The sequence below is a fragment of the Argiope bruennichi genome, chromosome 1 (assembly GCF_947563725.1).
Source record: "Argiope bruennichi chromosome 1, qqArgBrue1.1, whole genome shotgun sequence".
In the NCBI taxonomy this organism is placed as follows: Eukaryota; Metazoa; Arthropoda; class Arachnida; order Araneae; family Araneidae; genus Argiope; species Argiope bruennichi.
Genome location: NC_079151.1, coordinates 132,657,600 through 132,677,404, shown reverse-complemented (window position 1 = coordinate 132,677,404; position 19,805 = coordinate 132,657,600). Strand labels below are relative to the sequence as shown.

The following is a 19,805-nucleotide window of genomic DNA, read 5'->3' as shown; positions in this document are numbered from 1 at the left end:
TTTCTTTATAATTTTCTGAATCCATAATTAGAAGCTTCAAGTATTATTCATAATATAAAGTGATTCACATTAGTTTAAATGCGAAATAATCTATTATGAACTGTAGTCATTAAAATTTGGTTCAAAGGAAAATACTGAAAATTAAATTCTGTTTGGAAATAAATTCAATATAGCCAAAGTATTTTATTGCCTATTTTTGAAGATGTGATGGATTTATTATATTTCTATTAAAAAGTGGTATGAAATAATTCTATACTTAAGAAATTTTTTCTCCTGTGATCAATAAGAAGAAAGGGAAGGGGAAAAAAGAAAGAAATTTTATGCAATATATTAAACATTTTGAAGAATATCCAATTATTTATTTTGCCATTAAATTTTTAATAAATAAAAATCGAAGATTCTACTGAAATGTGTAACATTAAGATAATGAACTCATTTTCTTGATACAATAGTTAACATTCTTACATAACTTCAAATATAATCATAATAATACAGTTTACATTTGGTGACATTTAAATCTTTACATTAAGAAAAACAGTAATATACATAACAAATAATGCAAATGTGAATATAAGCAATCATGTTTCATAGGAAACAAAATATAATTATTAATTTGTTTTAATTCCTTAAATTAATTTCAGAATTTTTCCCATTTTATGACTTTTAATAAACATTTTCTAACAAGAATGCGTAAACAAGGTATTATTCAAAAGGTTGAGTTAGCCAATGGATGCAACGGTTGTTTTTATTTTTGAATCTGAGGAATCGACCAAAATTCATAATCCCGAAATATCTTGTTCTTCTGTTTCTTGAAATATCTTTCTTATTTAAATTTATAATCTAATTAAAATGTGTGCTTTGCAATCATAACTGGTCACTTTCAGTATCTCCTCAGTTAAAACTTCTTAAAAAGAATTATTTTTATTATGGAAATGAGCCATGTAAACAATTTTATAATTGATGCTAATGAAAGATTTCTTAGTAACTTCTTTAATTTATTAATTGAATTTGTTACAAATTCGGTCATACGTAGTTGATTGATCATCATTTTAGTCACATTTTTTGCAGGATGATATACGAAAATTATATCTTCCATTTCCAGTCGATGATGGTGTTATCTGTAAAGAAAATTAGTTTATTAATTCTCTGCATCATGAAATAATTGTGGGTTAATGTTTGATTTTTGTCACTTTTATTCCTTTTGAAAGCAATAATCTTATTAAAATAAGATGCATAATATTTTAAATTGAGAATAGCATTAACATGTAAAAGTTTTGTTTCTAAGAAAAACAAGAAATATGCATTTCATTTATCAGAGATAATTTCTAATATAATCAAGATGTATATCAGATATATATACATCCTGTTTTTTTAGTAACTTTTATAATTAAAAAAATATTTTAGATTTTGATGGTTATTGAAATTCTGATCAAATTTCATGCAATGCTTTCTAAAGTTCATTATGTGGATATATGTGCCTAATAGACAGCAAATTTTTCTAAAATTTATAATTTTTTAAATTCAGTATATGTTTGTGAAACTTCTGTTATTGATTAAATAACATCAATTTCATGATTTACTATTACTTTAATGATTTTTTTTTACATGAATTAAAATAATGATTTCAAAAATTAGGATTTTTATTTCTGCCTTCATATTAAGAATAGCTATCTTTGTAAACTTTTTAAAAATTTAAATTAATATCTTTTGAAGTTTCAGGTTTATGTTTGTGAACTTGTGTAAAGAGTTAATTCAATTCCTTCTTATATGTGAAATTCTTATATTTAAATAAAAGGTAAAACAACATAAGTAGAAAATCATTTGCCATATACTTTATATGCATTTTTTCATTTGATAATTAAAATAAAATTGATCCTTTTATATAATCCATGCAAAAGTTTTGATATATTTCTATTAAAAAAAATCTCTTGGTTAAATTTTTTTAACAGAAATAGATGTAAAATCTGAAATACAATTTGATTTGCTGATTAACTTTCTAATTACTTTTATATTTTGCAATTAATCTTCAACAGCAAGCATCCATGAGATGAAAATACTAAATTTTACACATTTCTATGATTTAAATGCTTTTGTGCTGTTGTAATAATTATTATTTGACTGTTTTATGAAGTTATTAATATTTTTGTTTACTTCATTTCTTTTATGGATAGAATTTACTTTTAAATTCTAAGGATATCTGAACTTTGAGAAAAGTGCATTATTATTTTATAATAAATCGTAAGAAATGTGTTAGTTACTAATTCTGAATTAGTTAAGCTTAATTAATAACTTATAAAATACTTACTTTGAATTCAATCGTTACTCTTTCAAATAAATAGTTCCATTTTAAATTAGTTTTATCATCATCTGAAAGTCTGGAAAATTCTTGTACCTGAAACAAGAAAATTGTTTATCCATTTATTCTATGTTTTCCCATCAACAATTCTAATTTATTTGATTTTGTGTGTATGTGTTGCTGCTTTCTAGAGGAATTCACATTTGACACTGAATTGAGCTGAAGTAAAAGGAGGTGAAAGGCACATTATATATGTATTCACCTTCAGATTTTGATACCCACCGTGCTTTTATTCATGCATCAGAAAAGGAGTTTCTTCAAAAAAGGAGTGAGAGGTGAGATGAAAGATGTTTACATGTAGTAATAGAGTGAACTCATATTTTTCATGAAATTAGGAATATTATTGCTTATCTTTCTTTGTTCCACCCCTTACCGAAATGCAAGCATTGAAAAGGGCTAGTCTTAGGATCTTGAAATGAACAGTATATATATATATATATAAGAGTTCTGTTAAAAACTCTAACAGCAGAATTAGCTCCATATTATTAGACTAGGCTGAATTAACATTTTATATAACTGATATGGTTGTGCTACTTACTTAGAATGTTGAACTGTCTTGAATGTATATTTTTAGAATATATTGATATTGTTATATATTCTAAAAGTTATTTTTGCCTATTTTAATTATCTGTTAATAAATTTGCTCAGGGTGGTCAGCTGTATACAAGAAGAAGTAAACTTGCATCTGATAATTATTCTTGCACTAAAATGCCTATTAAAATGTTTGCTCTTCCATAAGTTTTAAAATTTGATTATGGTAGAAAATCTTAAATTGAACCAAGAAAAAAAAATTTGAAATGCAAGCTTATTTTAGTGTTATCATTATAACTAAGAGCATATTCCTTAGTAGCCTTATTTAAAATTGGCATATTAGTTTTCACATTTTTATAATAAAACAACTTTCTCTGCCCTTTAAAGGATAATCTTCTGATGACTTGAACTATATTTATATGGTTAGTAATTAGTTCAAATAAAAAGGAAAATTTTACTTTTTTAAATATGTATATTATAATGAGCTTACTTAATTAGATGCAATTGCACAAATATATTTTTGAGCATTTTAAATTAATTTTTTAATCTTCCTGAGTATGTGTAGTTTGCTTATTAAACTGTAATAAGTCTTGTGTAATACACATAATTAAAGCAAATCTCTGTCTCCTGCAGATAGAGAAATCAAACTGTAATAATTGGTTTTTGAACAAAACAACATTTCAGGTATTTTTTTTATTACTTTGAAATAATAAATATATCTGGAAATGTGTACTTTGGAATTAGTTCTTAAATGCATAACTGCTTCCTTTAATTCATAATCTGATGATTGCATAGAAAGGAAAGAAAGATATTATTTAGATTTATTTGCAAATTAAATCATTTTTCATTATTAATATTTTTAAAAGATTGTTCAGTTACTCAAAACAGAGGCATTGCATTGGCTTGCATGAATGGTATTGTCAGTTATAATTTACATGACTATTTTTGAATTTATATTGTAAATAATATATCTAATAATTACACAAGCATAAAATTGACACAAGTGAAACTTTTTATTTCTCATGTTCTTATTCTGATTTTTTAGGCTAAAGGAAAATTTTGTTAATGATAAATTCATGAAGTATATTTACTTGCTATTTTTGAAAACTTTTCTCTTCAAATAAAGCAGAAAAAAGAAAGAAAAATGAGTACTCTTGGTGTATATAAGATCTTTTTTCTTTTTTTTCAAATCTATAGTGTTAGTATGCTTTTCTCATTTGAATTTATGCATGTATTAATGAAATATCATTTCCTGACATGATTTAACATATTTTCTAAATACTGAATTTTTTATTATTATTATTTTGAAATAACAATATTCAAATAAGGATAAATATTTTAATTTATATATAATGCATCTTAATATTTTAGGTAAAATCTTTCTACAATTATAAATGCATTTTTTTTTTTTGTCTCATTATATGTTTTTTTATTATGATATGCATCAAGCTCTGAATAGCAATCTTGTCCGTAGCATGCACAATGCAAAGAATTGTAATATTTACAAAAAAATTATTTTTTTTAGATAAGGAACAATCATACAGAAGGAGTTCATCATCTTATGTCATTCACACTCACTATATCAATACTGATAATAAATTGTATTTTAGTATGAATGGATTGATTAATATAAAGCTTGGCAAAATGTATATGAATTCTTTGAAAATTTTTGAAATTTTTCATATTTTTTTACAGTTATTAATTCTCTAGTTAAATGAAATATTCTTAAAGTATACACAATTTTGAATCTTCGTTTTATATATGGTGTTTTCATTTCTTTTTATCAGAAAGGAAAAAAAAAAAACAAAAAAACTAACAGCTGTACATTTGCAAGAAAATCAATGAAAAGTTAATGAAAAATTAATTTTTTTTTCTTTTTTTTATCATTTTTGGCACTTTTAGTTGGTTCTTTCAGATTTCCAGAGCATTAATGTTTATACTGTTTGCCATTTATACCATTTTTTTTTCAGCCCTTGAAAAGTGTAAAATAGGAATAATATTGCACTAGAATTTTTCTTTTATAGAAAATATATTTGTCATATATAATATTCCAATATGCATATTAAGTAGGAATTTTAATTTTTAAGATTCATTAACTTAAAAAATAACAGATGTGAGAAAAGTAATACTTATATTTATATTTTTTAAAAATATGTTTTTATACTATTGTATGAATTGCCTGCTGTTTTTATGTATAGATATTTTATTGTTTTGTTAAATATTATAACTGAAATTAATTAAATGTACACATTTTTTAAAGAAAACTTACACTGACTCCTAAGAAGTTTTGAGCAACTTGTCCAAGAAGAAGGCACCTATTAATGCATCCAGTATTGTCTGCTATAGATAAAGGAATATCATACATTTCTTCACCTGGTAAGATTTTCATACCATTTCCAATTTCGCATGCACCATTAATGCACTTGTCATCTTTTTTCTGTAGTAACTGTATACATCCAGGGCTGGAAAGTATTTTTATAAACTTTTTAACAGATTTATGTGAAATATTTTGTTATGATTTTAATTTTTTTAGCTACAAATGTAAAAAAATTCTTTTTTCTCACGATGAATTGTTACAGGAATATGTATTAATCAAAACTGATATGTAAGAGTTATAGTTCATCATGATTTTGAATATGCATTAACACTTTGAATCTAGAATTAGAGCTGGAGTATTTAATTTTGTTATAAAACTAAATAAATTATAGGGGATGTGAAATACTTTCAGATTTTTATCATTAGTGTTAATGCTATTTAATTAAAATTGCTTAAATTAAAATAAATGACCATCGTAGAATGGTTTGTTTCTTCATATCCATGTTACTAATAAAGATGAATGTTTGTGGTGTTGGCAGTCAGCAGGCTAGATTGTGTGACCTACAGTTGCCAAATTTGACACATACCTTGTATACCTTGAATGTGCACCTCCAAACAATTTTTTAAATTCAAATTAGAATATTAATTAATCAAAAAATTAAGCTGAATTCTGGCATCTTTCTAAAATAACTTTCTAAAATATTATTCCACAAAAATAAATTTAGCATCATTTCAAAATTTAAAAATCTATCTTTTTAATGATACTAGTTTAATAGTCATGCAAATTTTTGCTAAATTATGGTAATTTTTTAAAAATATTTTTTTGCCTTATTATTAATAATAGATAATATTAATGCACTGAAATTCAAATTATTTTCATTCTTTCATGAAATATTTAAAGATATGATTTTTCTTCCATTGTTAACATCTGAAAGAAGAAAAATTCTGTTTAATATCTGTGTAGTTAACAAAAGTAGTAGTGTAGTTTACAAGATCAAAAAAGTGAACTTACAATATCATATAATTTAGAGGATAGATGAACTTACATTTTTAATAACATAATGGTGTTATGTGATTGTTACCATTAGAAAAGTTTATACTATATATGATAAAGTAACACTTCTTTAAGGTCAGACAATTTGGCAGAATCGTAAGCATGGAGTTATAAAAAAGGATTTATCTGAAATCAGATATAACCAATACTACTGCCAAACCAGTTGGATGCCTAAGGTAATTAGTCTGTAGTATAAAAAGTATACTCACCATCTGAAAGATGATATCTTGTTGGTGCTATCAATGTCAAATGAAGTGATGATAGCATGTAAAGTTCCTTGTATCTCACTCAATATAATTTCTGAAGAGTTCATCAATTTAAGTATTTCTTCTATTGTATAAATAATAGAGGAATCTAATAAAAAATATTTTGAAAAGATGAATATTTTTATTTAGTTACAGACGTATTTTAATTGTTTTTTTTTTTTTAAATTCAAGGCCATTCTTTTCTTTTATGCATCTTTGCAAGAGATTTATTTTCTGCTCTAAATTAAAGATAATTTCCAAAGATCGCAATAGTGTTGAGAGATTTACAACTTATGTTTCAGTAATAGCTAATGTGTTTGTTTGTTGTGTAATTTTTTGATAAAAACAAGTTGTGTGTCAGTATATTTCATTTGCACATGCATTCTGTGTTTTTAATTTCATTTATTTTTAATCAAATGATTGAAAAATATTCATAGAGATAAAAATTTAGTTCACTGATGGACACACTTTGACCTGTGGGCCAGTGGGCATTGCTAGATTTTAATGTAATAGCATAATTATTAAGTCCTTATTCAAGGCAGATTTTGAGAAACTATTAGAAAAAAAATCTTATTGACATTAAACGATCATGTTAATATCACCATACATTAAATAATACTTTTTGAATTCATAAATAGCTTTATTATAAAATATACTGTCAAAGTTTTTTTTTTTTTTTTTAGCTTACTCATATATGAAAGTTTACCCTTCACTTGTCTATTGCAATTACAAGCCTGAAACTAGCTTCTGAGGTTTGACAGAGAACTTGTATATTATTCTATAAATTTTGGAATATTAGGAATATTAGTTCTATGAATTTTGTAATATCTATTGATATAAAAAATAGAAAAAAAATTGATAGTATTTGAAAAATAGATGCTTCCCTGGGAAACTTATATTTACAATCGATGTATTTAAAAACGTTATATGCAAAATTTAAATGTAATGAAAAATCATAGACTTTTTAAAATTATTTATTCAATACTGATTGTTAATTGACCATTTTACATTGTAAGTGAATACATTTAATTTTTAAAAAAATTACTTATTTATTTATTTTTGCAAAAAATATGTGTACAGAACTGCCTTTATGAAGAGTAAGATCTGATTAGAAATAATTTTGAATATCCCTGGTTTTTGACTAATTCAGGTGAGAGTTTATAAAATCATAAGAATATTAATTTTATAACTACAAATTTTAAATGCACAGATTTTCTAATATAGTAATGTGGTAGATTTTTTTTAGTTAATTCTATTTTAATTCTTAAATAATTTATTTTCAAGTTATCAAAATTTCTACTGGAAGCAAGAAAACATTATATCGATGTTATAAAATGCTCCAAATTGGTTTTCCAATTATTATACCTACACATTTTAAACAGCGCAAAGACTTAATCTTCATTTCAGCACTTCAGTTTTATTATTATTTTTTTAAATTTTATAATGATCATCCATTGGGCTAATTTGTATCTGCATATATATGCAGAATTTCCTTACATCTATTAAAGCAAGTCATATTAAGCAAATCTATTAAGCAAATAATTATTACTACTTAAGCAACAGAGCTAGACTAATTTGAAATTTATCCAAAAGTTTGTGTTTGAAAAAAACTTTTATCTAAATTAAGAACCAAGAGAAAATACTATTTTTTAGAACAAAGAAGCCAAGGAAAGATCTAACCTTAGTATTATTAAAAGAATTATTATTAATATTATTGACAAAATTGTGTAAGTGAAAAGAAAAACTTTCAACAGTAGTGTGAAGCTCTATTGGAAGCAATTGATCCAATCGGTTGAAGGCCGTTTTGTCTATGTAAGAAAATATTATTTCACCATAAAACTTGATTTCATTATAGATATTAATATATTTTCAAAAATGACATAAAACAAAAAGGCCTCATTTGGATGAAAATTATAGGAGGAGTTTTGCTATAATATTCAGTCTAAATAAATTAATTCAATATTAATTTATTTTGATATTTTTGATAGTTAAAAATATATTTTCACTAAATTTTTATGTTTACACATATTATTTTAAAATTTCATTTGAATTTTTTCTTAGGTTAAACAATCTTTTTTTCCATGTTTTGATGAGAAATGAAGTGTTATTGGTATTTTTTATATTACTGATTATATATTAGGTATAACAGGAATTGTTTGTGTAACATTTGCAAAAATTAATAGTTCATAATTTTTCTCTCATTTTCTACTTAGTTCTAAGTTATGAGCCTATGTAGTTTTAGGATGGAATAGTATGTCTGATCTGTTAGTAGCAGTGGAAGCAAAAGCAAAAAGAAGGGAATATAATGTTATGTGAAATTTAGTTTGTGACTAGTTCTGCAAAATATTGCTCTTAAAATTTTAAGTTTGCTTTTTTCATATATGAAGAATTATTTAAGTGACTTGCTTGAGTATTTATAAATGACATGAACAGTTTCACCTTTCATTTATTAAAATGAGATATTGTAATAAATTTTAATTTTCTCTATCAAATCTGTATACTTACATATATATTGAATATTTTAAATAACACTTTTGATTTTAATTAGAATGAATCATTTGCCCACTCAAATATTTGCAATTATATTTTACATGTTTAAAAATATATGCCAGCTTTTATTATTAAAATAGTAATAACAATGCTCTATAATTCCACAAGTTATGAATCTGCATTAGATACAATGCTATTTATTATTAAAAATTGAAAGTTATTGTACATGTTTATGGACAAAAGTATCATACATTTAAAATTTAAAGGCTGGAAGTATTAGATGAAGTATGAAAAGCGAAAGGGTTAGAAAAAAATGTATTTTTTTTAAATCTTGATGCATATTTGGCCCTTACCACATTTTTGATTTTTAACTAATACTCAGTGTGAAGTCTCTTTCAGTACTTGAAACAATGCCTTATAAATTAATTTGTTTACAAGAAAAGTATAGCTTCTACCTTGCTTGGTAATACCATGGTTGATGAATCAAGATACAGGGACATTCAGAATAGCAATTTTTTTATGTGCTCTTTTTAACTTCCAGACGTTGAGAAGAGTTACTTCATTACTCATTAAGCATTTTAATGTCAAAAATTCTGTTTGATTTTATTTTCTTTTTCTTTTTGTATTTACAGTCAATGATTGATGTAAACATTTTGCAGCCAAAAACATTATTAGACCTTTGATTAAGGCCTAATAATCTGCCCCTGGCAGATTAGTAGGCCCTTTTTTTAATTTTGATCAGTTTTATTTTAAATTTTAACTTAATCAGCATGATAATGGTTTAAAAAAGTTTTTTTTAATAGTTTTGTGAAAATTTATATAGTTATTATAACCCATAATTCTACAGTAATTATGTTTGTGCATGTCTTTTTGTAATAAATAGTTAGTGCTCATAAATATAAAGAAAGAATTTCAACTGAAATAGATAAGAATCTGATTAATTCTAGCAGACAAATGTTTAAAATATTATCCTATTATTTTTTAATTCAGGTAATTTGCATTTTTACAAATTTATTTAGTCAGCAATTAAATTATTATTTTTTTAACTGATCTGCTTATATGCCCCTTCTACCCTGTAACTCAAGACATTTGTCTACTATTAAATCCAGCACTGCATACATCATTTATTACTTTTATCCTATGATTACAGTTTAAGTAATATTTTCTTTGCATTTTTGTTACTTATTTTGTTTTTACTATCCAGATCACTATCAGGTAATTACTCTTTCAATTTTTTTAACTTATTAAAATTCTTACCTGCATATTTGCTCTCATTTTGCACTGAATCATCAGGTAAGGTTATTTTCATTGCATACTGGTACAAAACTCTTGCATCAGGAATGTCTAAATAGTAATTTGTTCAAAATTTTGATACAAAATCTCTAATACCGATAAACTTTTAATCTTTTGGTATATGAATGTTTTAAAAGTTTCCTACCTGGATCTGGTGTAAAAATTGTAGAACTCCCAGATGTTCCTATAATTTCTTTCATGTAGTTATTGTAATTTATTTTAATATCAGAGATGAGAACTACTGGAAAAAAATTAAAATAAAGTTATAAAACATTATTTTATTAAGGGGTGGATGTATTTATCAATATGTATTTCTCACTTATTGATTAGTTTTATTTTAACTCTTGATACCAAGTGTCTTGTTTATATAACTATTGCATTTCACTCTAATGGTTAAAACATTCACATTCCACTGTTCCTTTTTTGTTTGTCTGATAAGTCAATATGTATTCCAGAATTCATAAACACTTTTCAACTGACATATATCATCTGTTTGTCCATATAAAGTCAAAGTGTTAGCATTTTGAATTTTTCCCCCCTTTGATTTATTGAGGGGAATTATTATTATTATTATTTGCAAGGTATTTAAAAGTTGTTTTTATTATTTATTTATTGATATTTTGCCATATTTAAGAGATAATAATATATATTAATAAAAAAAGTTTCAAATGTTTTTTACTGATATTTCAATTGCTTTTCTAAAAAAAAGGGATTTTTTTTTAATTCCTAACTTTGCCATGTTTTATGTAATTCAAAGGAAATTTACTGAAATCTATACATTAAATTTTTAATCTTAATGAGTTAAAAATGCAATATTTTTATGCTATTTTTTTGTCTATTACTTGCCTGTTGGTTCATTAAAATTTGATGTGTTTTAATAGCAAAAGAGCCATATTTTTTAAGCTGCATTATTTGCTTGATGGTGTAAAATACATGCATTTAAAATTATATATATATATATATATATATGTTCATACTTTCAACATTTCAGCTAACTTAATATTTTTTTCATTCAAATTATTTTATTATCATTATAAAATGCCTTCTTGTTATTATTAGTTTTTTTTTTCTTTTTTTGCTGCAATGCTGAAATACTACCAATTGTAAATTATTCTTAAATTTAAATATTTACTATTTTAATAACCTTTTAATGAAAAATTCATACTCCATCATATACAGATTTGTAAACAATTATTTTTTAAAAAAATCATTTTGTTATTAGATATACAAATCTAGTTTTATTTAATAGAAAATGAATACTCTTAAAACTATGCTACCTGATCTATGATTGACTAATAAACTATTATAAAACATTTTTTAGTGTACAGAATTATTTATTCAAGTTTTACACTGAAATATGAAATTTATCCTTTTTTTAAAGTGCTAGTTCTGTTGCAAAATGATATTTGCTTAAATTTCTAATTTAATGTTTTGGTTACAAGAATATATGTGTTACTTGTTATTTATTTTACTACTGGTTGTAATTTCAGAAATTCTGAACCAAATTTCATATTAAATTAATTTATATGATTATCAGTTTATATAACAAAAAGCAAATATTTACCACTTCTTTTACTGCAGTACTTTAAAATGAACTTTGCTGTTTCCTCTTCCCAACTGTAGAAAAAGAAGATTAAGATCTTGAAAAAAATTGCACTTAGAATTTTATTATTTATATTAAATGCATGTACTTTTAAATCTTGATACTTAAATTCTTATTCAACATTTGTCTAATATTTATAAATCAATTTTTTTTTCTCATCACTAAGTTTCTAATTATCCATTACATTGAAAATTTGAGCATGTTTATCATTTTATTTTTTATTCTTTAGGAAACATTAATGATTTTTTAAGGTTTTAAAAATACTAATTCTCCAAGCTGTTTTGCTCCTTTCTATTTCATGAATATTTTATCCAGACTTAGATCAAGAAATCTCAAATGGTTGTCGAAATTTTGATTATTTTTCAAAAAGATATTATTCCATTATTAAATAAAGCTGCCCTTCCCAAAGAAATTGAAAATCTATCTTTATGTTTATACAAAGCAAAGAAGTTATGAAGACCACTTTTTATTTATAAAAAAACTGTTGTTATTAGGAATCTAATTATAATTACTACTTCTTTCTATGAAAAGAGAAAATTAGGGAAATAACAATAGTTATTTTTAGAAATCTGTTTTAGACAATTTTCAAAATGTAAAGACTATTAACAAGTCTTAGACTATTAACGAGTTAAGATTAAAGACTATAACATTTTGGAGTATTAGATGACTTTATCTTTGAGAATTAAAAGTACTAATTAATGAAAAGAAATAGACTAACCATTCAGTATTAAAAAATAATCCATCATGTATGCACACATAGGTATTTTATTACAGAATATAAAACTTTTGATGGGGGTATGTTGCAAGCAAAAATTAAATCCTTTTCATACAGATGTTTTAAATACAGAAACATCATTTTGCAGTTGGAGAATAACTCAAACATTTAGCATACATAAATAACTTTTTTTATATTTGCATCTACTGTAAAAGCTTAATCTAACATTAAGATCCACACCTCAAACCTAAAAAAATGTGAGCATATTGAGTTGCTGAATATTTCTTGAACAAATACTAGGGTAATTATGTAGTACCTATAATTGATGTGGGTAATGTGAAAAAAAAAAACATTGTTTAATGAGCATTAGAAAATTTGATTATACATTCACATATATTATTGACATATTATTTTAACTCATATGTTCGTTTCAAGGTCAAAGTAAATGAAAAAGTCTGCAAAATTCGTTTTCATTACCGTAACTACTCTTATTAATTATATGAAATGCCATTATGCAGTCAACTTCAAACATTTAAACACTTCTCAGAATTTTTGTTTTCTATTATAAAGAAGTTTTGTGTACTCAAAAGTGAAGAACTTGAAAATACTTTCTCAACATTTCAAGTCATAGAATGTAAAGGTGTTTTTTTTTTTTTTTTTTTTTTTTCCGATTCCTTTTGGTAAAAAATTATTTATGTTTTATTTGTAAGAAATCCAGCTATTAAACAAATGATGATGCAGTAAGATATGCTATATTCATTGTAGAACCAGAATATAAGAACTACTGTTAATGAATATTATTTGAATAAAGGCAAAAATTGAATTAAGTATATAATTATTTTCTGAATCTGTAATGTTAACTGAACTCTTAATGACTGTATTTAATATGAATCTGTTTCAATTTTAAAAAAATAAAGAATGATGAAATGCAATTAAATATAATTATTATCATTTGAATTCATTTATTTTTTATAACTTTAGCAATGTAATTATATTACTTTGCTGCATATTTGTGTCATCAATTCAAAACAATATATAAATATGTTGATATTTTATTGTGGATTAGCACTTTAGTAAAATTGCAAGTCATTTGAATTGGAAAAAAAAATCTTTAATGTTAGCTACCATTATAATTTATCTAATAATTTTATAACTATTCTTATTTTTCTATCATTGAAGCTCATTCTAGTTAAATAAAATATGTGTATGAATGTATATTAAATTTTATTTTAATTTAGTATTGATGAATGATATATTGTATGACAAATATTATTGTTATTTTTTATGCTAATTCAATTAAAATGTGTCTTTAAAAATAAGAATGAATAGGAAACTTTGTTTTAAAATGCTACTTATTCAAGTTTAAAATAATTGTTTCTTAAAGATTTGTTTAAACAAATAAATACAGAATTTTTCAATTACTTTGAAATTGTCTAAGAAAGAAAATTTTTATTCTTTATATTTTTAAAAAGAGCATTTCTAGAATATTCTGTTTAAAATTTAAGTGTCTCAATTTGAGAAACAAACAAATAACATCATTTTGGAAGTTTTATTTGCAAGTTTGTTGTTATTATATTGTTTCAAATTTGACTCTTTTATTTATGTGATGTTCTTTAAAAGAATTTGTATAACAAATTATATATTATATTTCATGAATTAAAATTTTGAATACATGCAATATTTAATAAATTTATAAGAATAATGGCTTATATATAAATATATTTTAAATGTCCTACATTTTTGAAAAGCTGTTAATTTTAATTCATTCATTAAACAGAAAAACTTAATTAATATACTGCATAATAATATTTCATGATAAAATAAAAGTACTTACATTAAAATATTAAATGTTGGGTGCGATTGATCAAATACTGTCAATTGAAGTTTCTTCACTTCTCGTCCATCTTTAGTTTTTACTGTCTGGATAGTTCCAATCTATGTATATAAAGATAAAATAGATAAAAATATTTGCTTGGTCATTTTTATTTACTGCAATCATTACTTTTAATGAAACAATATTATTAAAAAGATATTTTTTAAAAAGCAAATATTTCTAATATTTTATTTTCCTTTCTACATAACTTAAATCTGTTTGATAATAATATATAAAACTATTTAGATGCATATTGTAATATAAATAATAGTGCGTCTAAAGATTTTATATCATAGTTTGTTTGTTTTTCATTTGGAATTCCTTGTTTATTTAATTTAAAAGAAAAATATTTATAAAATTCATTATTAAATATGCTTATCAGCATTGTGAATGTCCAGTTTATATCTAAATACAGTTTTTGGTCCTGTAAAACTTTGAGTGCTAGTAAATAATAGTAATAAAGCATTGATTTAAGATTTTTATAATGAACTAAACTACAAAAAAAAAACAATTTTATGTGATTCATTTTTTTTTTGGTCAAATATTTAATTTTAAGATAAATTAAAAGAATATATCTAAAAAATTCTTACTCTTCTCACAGCTACAAGTAAATTAACAGAAAGACCTTCAGCATTTTGACTGTTGTAAATAATATCTACTAAATTTAATATTTCAGAAGAGCGATGCATTGAGTAGTGCAGCAATTTTTCATAGCCTCTTCTTTCTTCATTTATGCACAAAGTTATTTCACTGTATTGTGGACTAATATTGAGTTGATATTTGCTATATGAAAATGAGAAAAAAAAATATTTTTGACTTATATACAGCAATAGATATATAATAAATTCTTCCTGAATACAATTTTGCATGTATTCTTTATTTTATCTGTTTCCATTCAATTGATTCGCTTATAGAAATTCATTCATGTCTGGTGTACTACAAAGTATCAATTACTTTGCCAGCTTGAAAATGATGCCAAGACAATCACAGCTAATTATTTCAGCAGTTTTTGAAGTACTTTCAAATATGTTAAGAAGCTTGATGAAAGCTAGTTTTCAGCGTCTCTGTACATCACCAAGGTTGCCAACGATGCCTAGTCGCCAAAGTCAAAAATCAAGATAACTGATAATAATTGTTATATAGTTTTACTTATCTGGTCGGCCATATCTTTGGTATCTTGGCATTGTTAGGTCCTTGAAGAAATGACCCTAAAGTAGATTTCAAATCAGAATTTAAAGCCTTAATCCCGAACCATGATCGTAAAATGGGGGATGAAGATTTGGATGGTCTCGCTACACCAAACAGTAGTGAAAGCAACAATAAAGAAGATTTCAAATTGTCTTTAATATATAAGAAGCTAAGCAAATTGTGAAAAAATCATAGAAACTATTTGATTTTAAAATGTAAATTTATCCAAACAGAAATAGCTTGATCATTATTTATTTATTGGACATAATAAAAATCCTTTCAGGTAACATTGCTTCATTTTTCTCTTTTTATTGTTAAAAATATTTTAGTTTATTTAAATTATAAAAACTTTCTTAATTTTAGCTATACTTAATACATTTTTTTTCCAAAGAAAGTGAGCTTTACTGAATGGAAATTTGCTGTGCACACCATGTATTAATGATGTTATCTCCACATTCCAGAAAGGTTTACAATGGAAATTCTATTTATAAGAAAGATTATTTCTTTTTATTTTCAGTTGAATTTGGAAATAATTTTCTAGGGTTTTTTTCAATGTAAAAATAAAATTTTGCAAAGCTGATTTAGTTTAATGTTGTCTTTACTAGAGTAAATTCATATATAGCAGTAAAAATGTAATACTCTATCAAAAAGTTTTATTAAATAATTTCACAGGAAAAAAATCTTTACATTAAATTTTCTAAGATTTTAATTATTACTTACCTACTTACTGTTGGTCTAAATTTCTCATCTTCAGATTCAGTTTGCCTTTCAGTGACTTGTGGATTCTTAATTTTTACTATCAAAAAAATTAAATAATGATTATTACTTTTGTTTAAAAATTACACAAATAACATATAAGATTTAATTAGAATTATTACCTATGTCTCCAATGGCAAATGTTGTACTTAATGTGCTTATAGCACCCTCTTCACCCCAACATGTTGCATTAATAGTATCACTGGGAGAATCACGAACAGTAAAATTTAAAACATAACGTTCTCTTCCTGGTTCTGGAAAGGTAATAAGCATACGCAAATAAATATAATAATTTAATGCAATTTACTGTTATTTCATATTTTTCTCAGTAAAATGTAGGTGCTTTATTCATTTTTTACCTGTTGACTGAGAATGACGAAATATTTCAATGCAAAACGAATTGAATCTAAGTTAATTGCCCGGTTAACAGATTAAAAAACTGAATTTTCCAAATTCATTCTGAAAACAATTTAAGGCATTTTCTGAAATATTAAGTTCTTTAGAATTTTTAATAAATTGTTTATCCTAAATTATTGCTTGTATTACTTAAACAAGTTTGCTCTTATCTTGAAAAAATATTCCCCTTTTTTTCCTATATGCAGTATAAAAAAACAACATAAACAGCATCCCTATGCTAGTTATAATAGAATAGTGCCAATACTCCTAGTTTTTATCAGTGGAAATAAGCAGCATTTCAACATTACGTGAAATAATAGCATAGAAGCTGAATGTTTATTTTCGCATACAGAAAAAAAAAAAAAAAAAATAGGATTTCTCTTTGTTTACTGCCTAGAATTTAGTATGACTAAATTAACATTAAGAGGGGAAAAGAGGTTGAGAGGAGAAAGATTTTGATGATTTAGTATATTATGCTCTCTAATTTAAAGTCACGCAAAATTAAGGTCTCAGTTAAATAAAACACAAAATGACATTCTTGCTGTCATTATACAGGTTACTTTAATAACTGCTTAAAAAAAAAGAAAGATTTTATATTATTTTTATTTACTTATCTATTTTGCCAATTTTTATATTTGAGAACCAATTTCTGTGATTCTGAAAATTTTTCTCGGTCGTCAGTTTTCTTATTCCCTTTTGCAGTAATGTAATTTGTAAAGCTAATTTGCGTTTGTTGGATTCATTTTTTTTCTAAACTTTTTATTACTTTACTAAACTTTCATAAGGCCTCACATGCGCATTTTGCATACTGATGCGAATTTCTTGAGATTGGAACATTTAAGACATTTCCATAAAAGTTTATGGAATCATACACAGTTTTTAAACCAGTTAAAGGATCTTTTTTTAGATCGTCAACAAACATATCTTTGCTGATGGCTAAATCCACTTTCCACAACTCTATTGTCATATAACAATATAAGAATTATTTTTACGAATTCCCAAAAATCAGAAGATTTTTGTAGATCTGAAAACATTAGAATAGAATTCATTTAGACGAAATTCTTAATTAAATTAATCAAGCTGTTCTTTGTATTCACTTTTTAGTTTTTTTTGGAAAATTGCAAATTGGATCTTTGCACATTCTAAACATGCAGAGGTAATTTGTACTTTGGAATAACGAAGTTAAAACAAATAAATCTTTCGCTTTTCATATAATGTAGCCTGTTTTTTGTATTAAAAAAAAACAGAATTTTTTTTTGGACATAACAATCTTTTTTTTTTTTTTTTGTTAAAAGTTTTCTCTTTCAATTTCAATAACTCCATTAGTTTTCAGTTCATTCAAGTAGGTTGCAATCACTATTCCAATATTTTTCTCAGTTTTGGAAATTGAACTGATCTGTGCAGGAAAAAAAAAAAAAAAGGAAGAAGAAAAGGGATGAGCTTCTGCGCTAATTATGTATAGTGATGTTTTATTGTTAAAACTATGGTGACGATCTTTTATTTTTGCAATTTTTAAAATGACATCGAAATTTTTTAAATGAAAAAAACTAATGAATTAAACATTTCCTGTACTTTCCCAATTTTTAAAATAAAATTTCAAAATTCCCTGCATTTTCCCTGTTTTATAGATGATTTTTAAATTCCCAATATTTTCCCAGTTATCCCGGTATCATAGACAACTGAAAAACCAAAATTAATAATTCAATAATTGTTAGTAGAATTGTTAAATAGTGCAAATATAAATTCAAACTTAAAAAAAAAAAAAAAAAAAAAAGAATGTTTCTGGATTTCTATGCTTTCAAGCATGAATATTAAGGAAATTTTCCATGAAAATTAGTTTTGATAATGTTGTTTTAATTAATGCCCAAGTAATAAATGCCACCGACCACTTTTACATTTTTCAATAAATAATTTTTAAAAATTTGAACCTCCTTTTCACCAGAAAAATTATTTTAGTGTGAAAAATTAATTTTCTCCGGAGTTCGGAAATAAATATGGAAATGAAACGTTAATCAATAAAAGATTGCAAGGAGCTACAATTGAAAACGGATATTCCTCGACATTTTTTCGTAAAATCTTTTAAATCTAGATAATTTTCTTTCCTATTTTTGCTTAATTTGTAGAAATATGTATTTCTTTCATACTTAATTTGTAGAGTCTAAAAAAATTTTTTTAAAGAACTTGCTGATTTTTTTTTTTTTTTTTTTTTTTTTTTTTTTTTGTTCAAGATTTAACTTAGGATCGCGTGTGAATTAAATCTAGAATAAATTATTTTTTTATGTTTTATAAAAGAAATGTACTTGCATTTATTTTTGTACTGGTACAATTTACTGAAATTATTCTTGTAATAATAGGCGCAAAATTTATTATCGATTTGTCGAAGTAAAATGATTTCATAAAAGTAGTCTTTAGTATCGTTTAGAGAAGCTAGATAAGAGTTTTATTGAAGATTTGCTGATTTACGAATGAGTAGACAGAGTGCTTGAACTCCAAGCTCTTAACCTCCGTGCATTACAGTAGGTTGGAAGAAAAGTGGCTTAACAATAATACTACTTAGCAAGAGTTTTAATGAGGATTCCAATGTGACATCACATTATTAAAAACTTTCCATTAGGTAGATAAAAAATAAAAATTTCTTTGGAAAGTAAAAGTAGACTTCTTTTGTCTAGAATAAAGACTGAAGGTTAACAGAAATCGTGGCATAAAAGTGAAGTCCGTTTTGAAAGCAACATGAGAGTTAGTTTGAAATAGAACTTTTAATTTTAAACCATGATGAAATTATGAGATTTCATATCCAAATTCCTGCACTACCACAACAGGCGAAGGTGTGACCTTTGTTACAAGCTCCAAGACCGTATATACACGACAGTGCTTGAATGGAATTAAGGTTAGAGTGGTAATGTGATCTCGAAACGGGGACTCTGTCTTGAAATACTATACCATACCTTCTGCGAGTTAAAACAACAAAATTTATATTGTTGGTTTAACG

At 24.5% G+C, this 19,805-nt stretch overlaps 1 protein-coding gene across 1 annotated transcript; it reads right to left on the bottom strand.

The window, feature by feature from the left end:
- Nucleotides 1-1,049: 1,049 nt before the first annotated feature.
- Nucleotides 1,050-16,841, bottom strand: LOC129980060 (meiosis-specific with OB domain-containing protein-like). The gene is made up of 12 exons (XM_056090767.1): nucleotides 16,780-16,841; nucleotides 16,543-16,674; nucleotides 16,385-16,460; nucleotides 15,067-15,259; nucleotides 14,438-14,538; nucleotides 11,850-11,902; nucleotides 10,431-10,526; nucleotides 10,250-10,336; nucleotides 6,467-6,611; nucleotides 5,157-5,349; nucleotides 2,306-2,392; nucleotides 1,050-1,118 (listed from the first exon to the last, which is right to left on the bottom strand). Exons 4-12 carry the CDS (start codon nucleotides 15,163-15,165, stop codon nucleotides 1,050-1,052), a joined length of 930 nt encoding a protein of 309 aa, XP_055946742.1. The 5' UTR covers nucleotides 15,166-15,259; nucleotides 16,385-16,460; nucleotides 16,543-16,674; nucleotides 16,780-16,841.
- Between the last annotated feature and the right edge of the window lie 2,964 nt (nucleotides 16,842-19,805).

What these genes read in the sequence shown, in the direction of transcription:
- LOC129980060 (XM_056090767.1), bottom strand. Translation starts at nt 15,165, where the DNA reads ATGCATCGCTCTTCTGAAATATTAAATTTAGTAGATATTATTTACAAC. An exon ending in TACTTGTAGCTGTGAGAAGA is followed by an intron (nt 14,539 to 15,066) that starts GTAAGAATTTTT and finishes TTATATACATAG; the next exon opens with ATTGGAACTATCCAGACAGT. An exon ending in AAAACTTCTTAGGAGTCAGT is followed by an intron (nt 2,393 to 5,156) that starts GTAAGTTTTCTT and finishes TTCTTGTTTCAG; the next exon opens with GTACAAGAATTTTCCAGACT.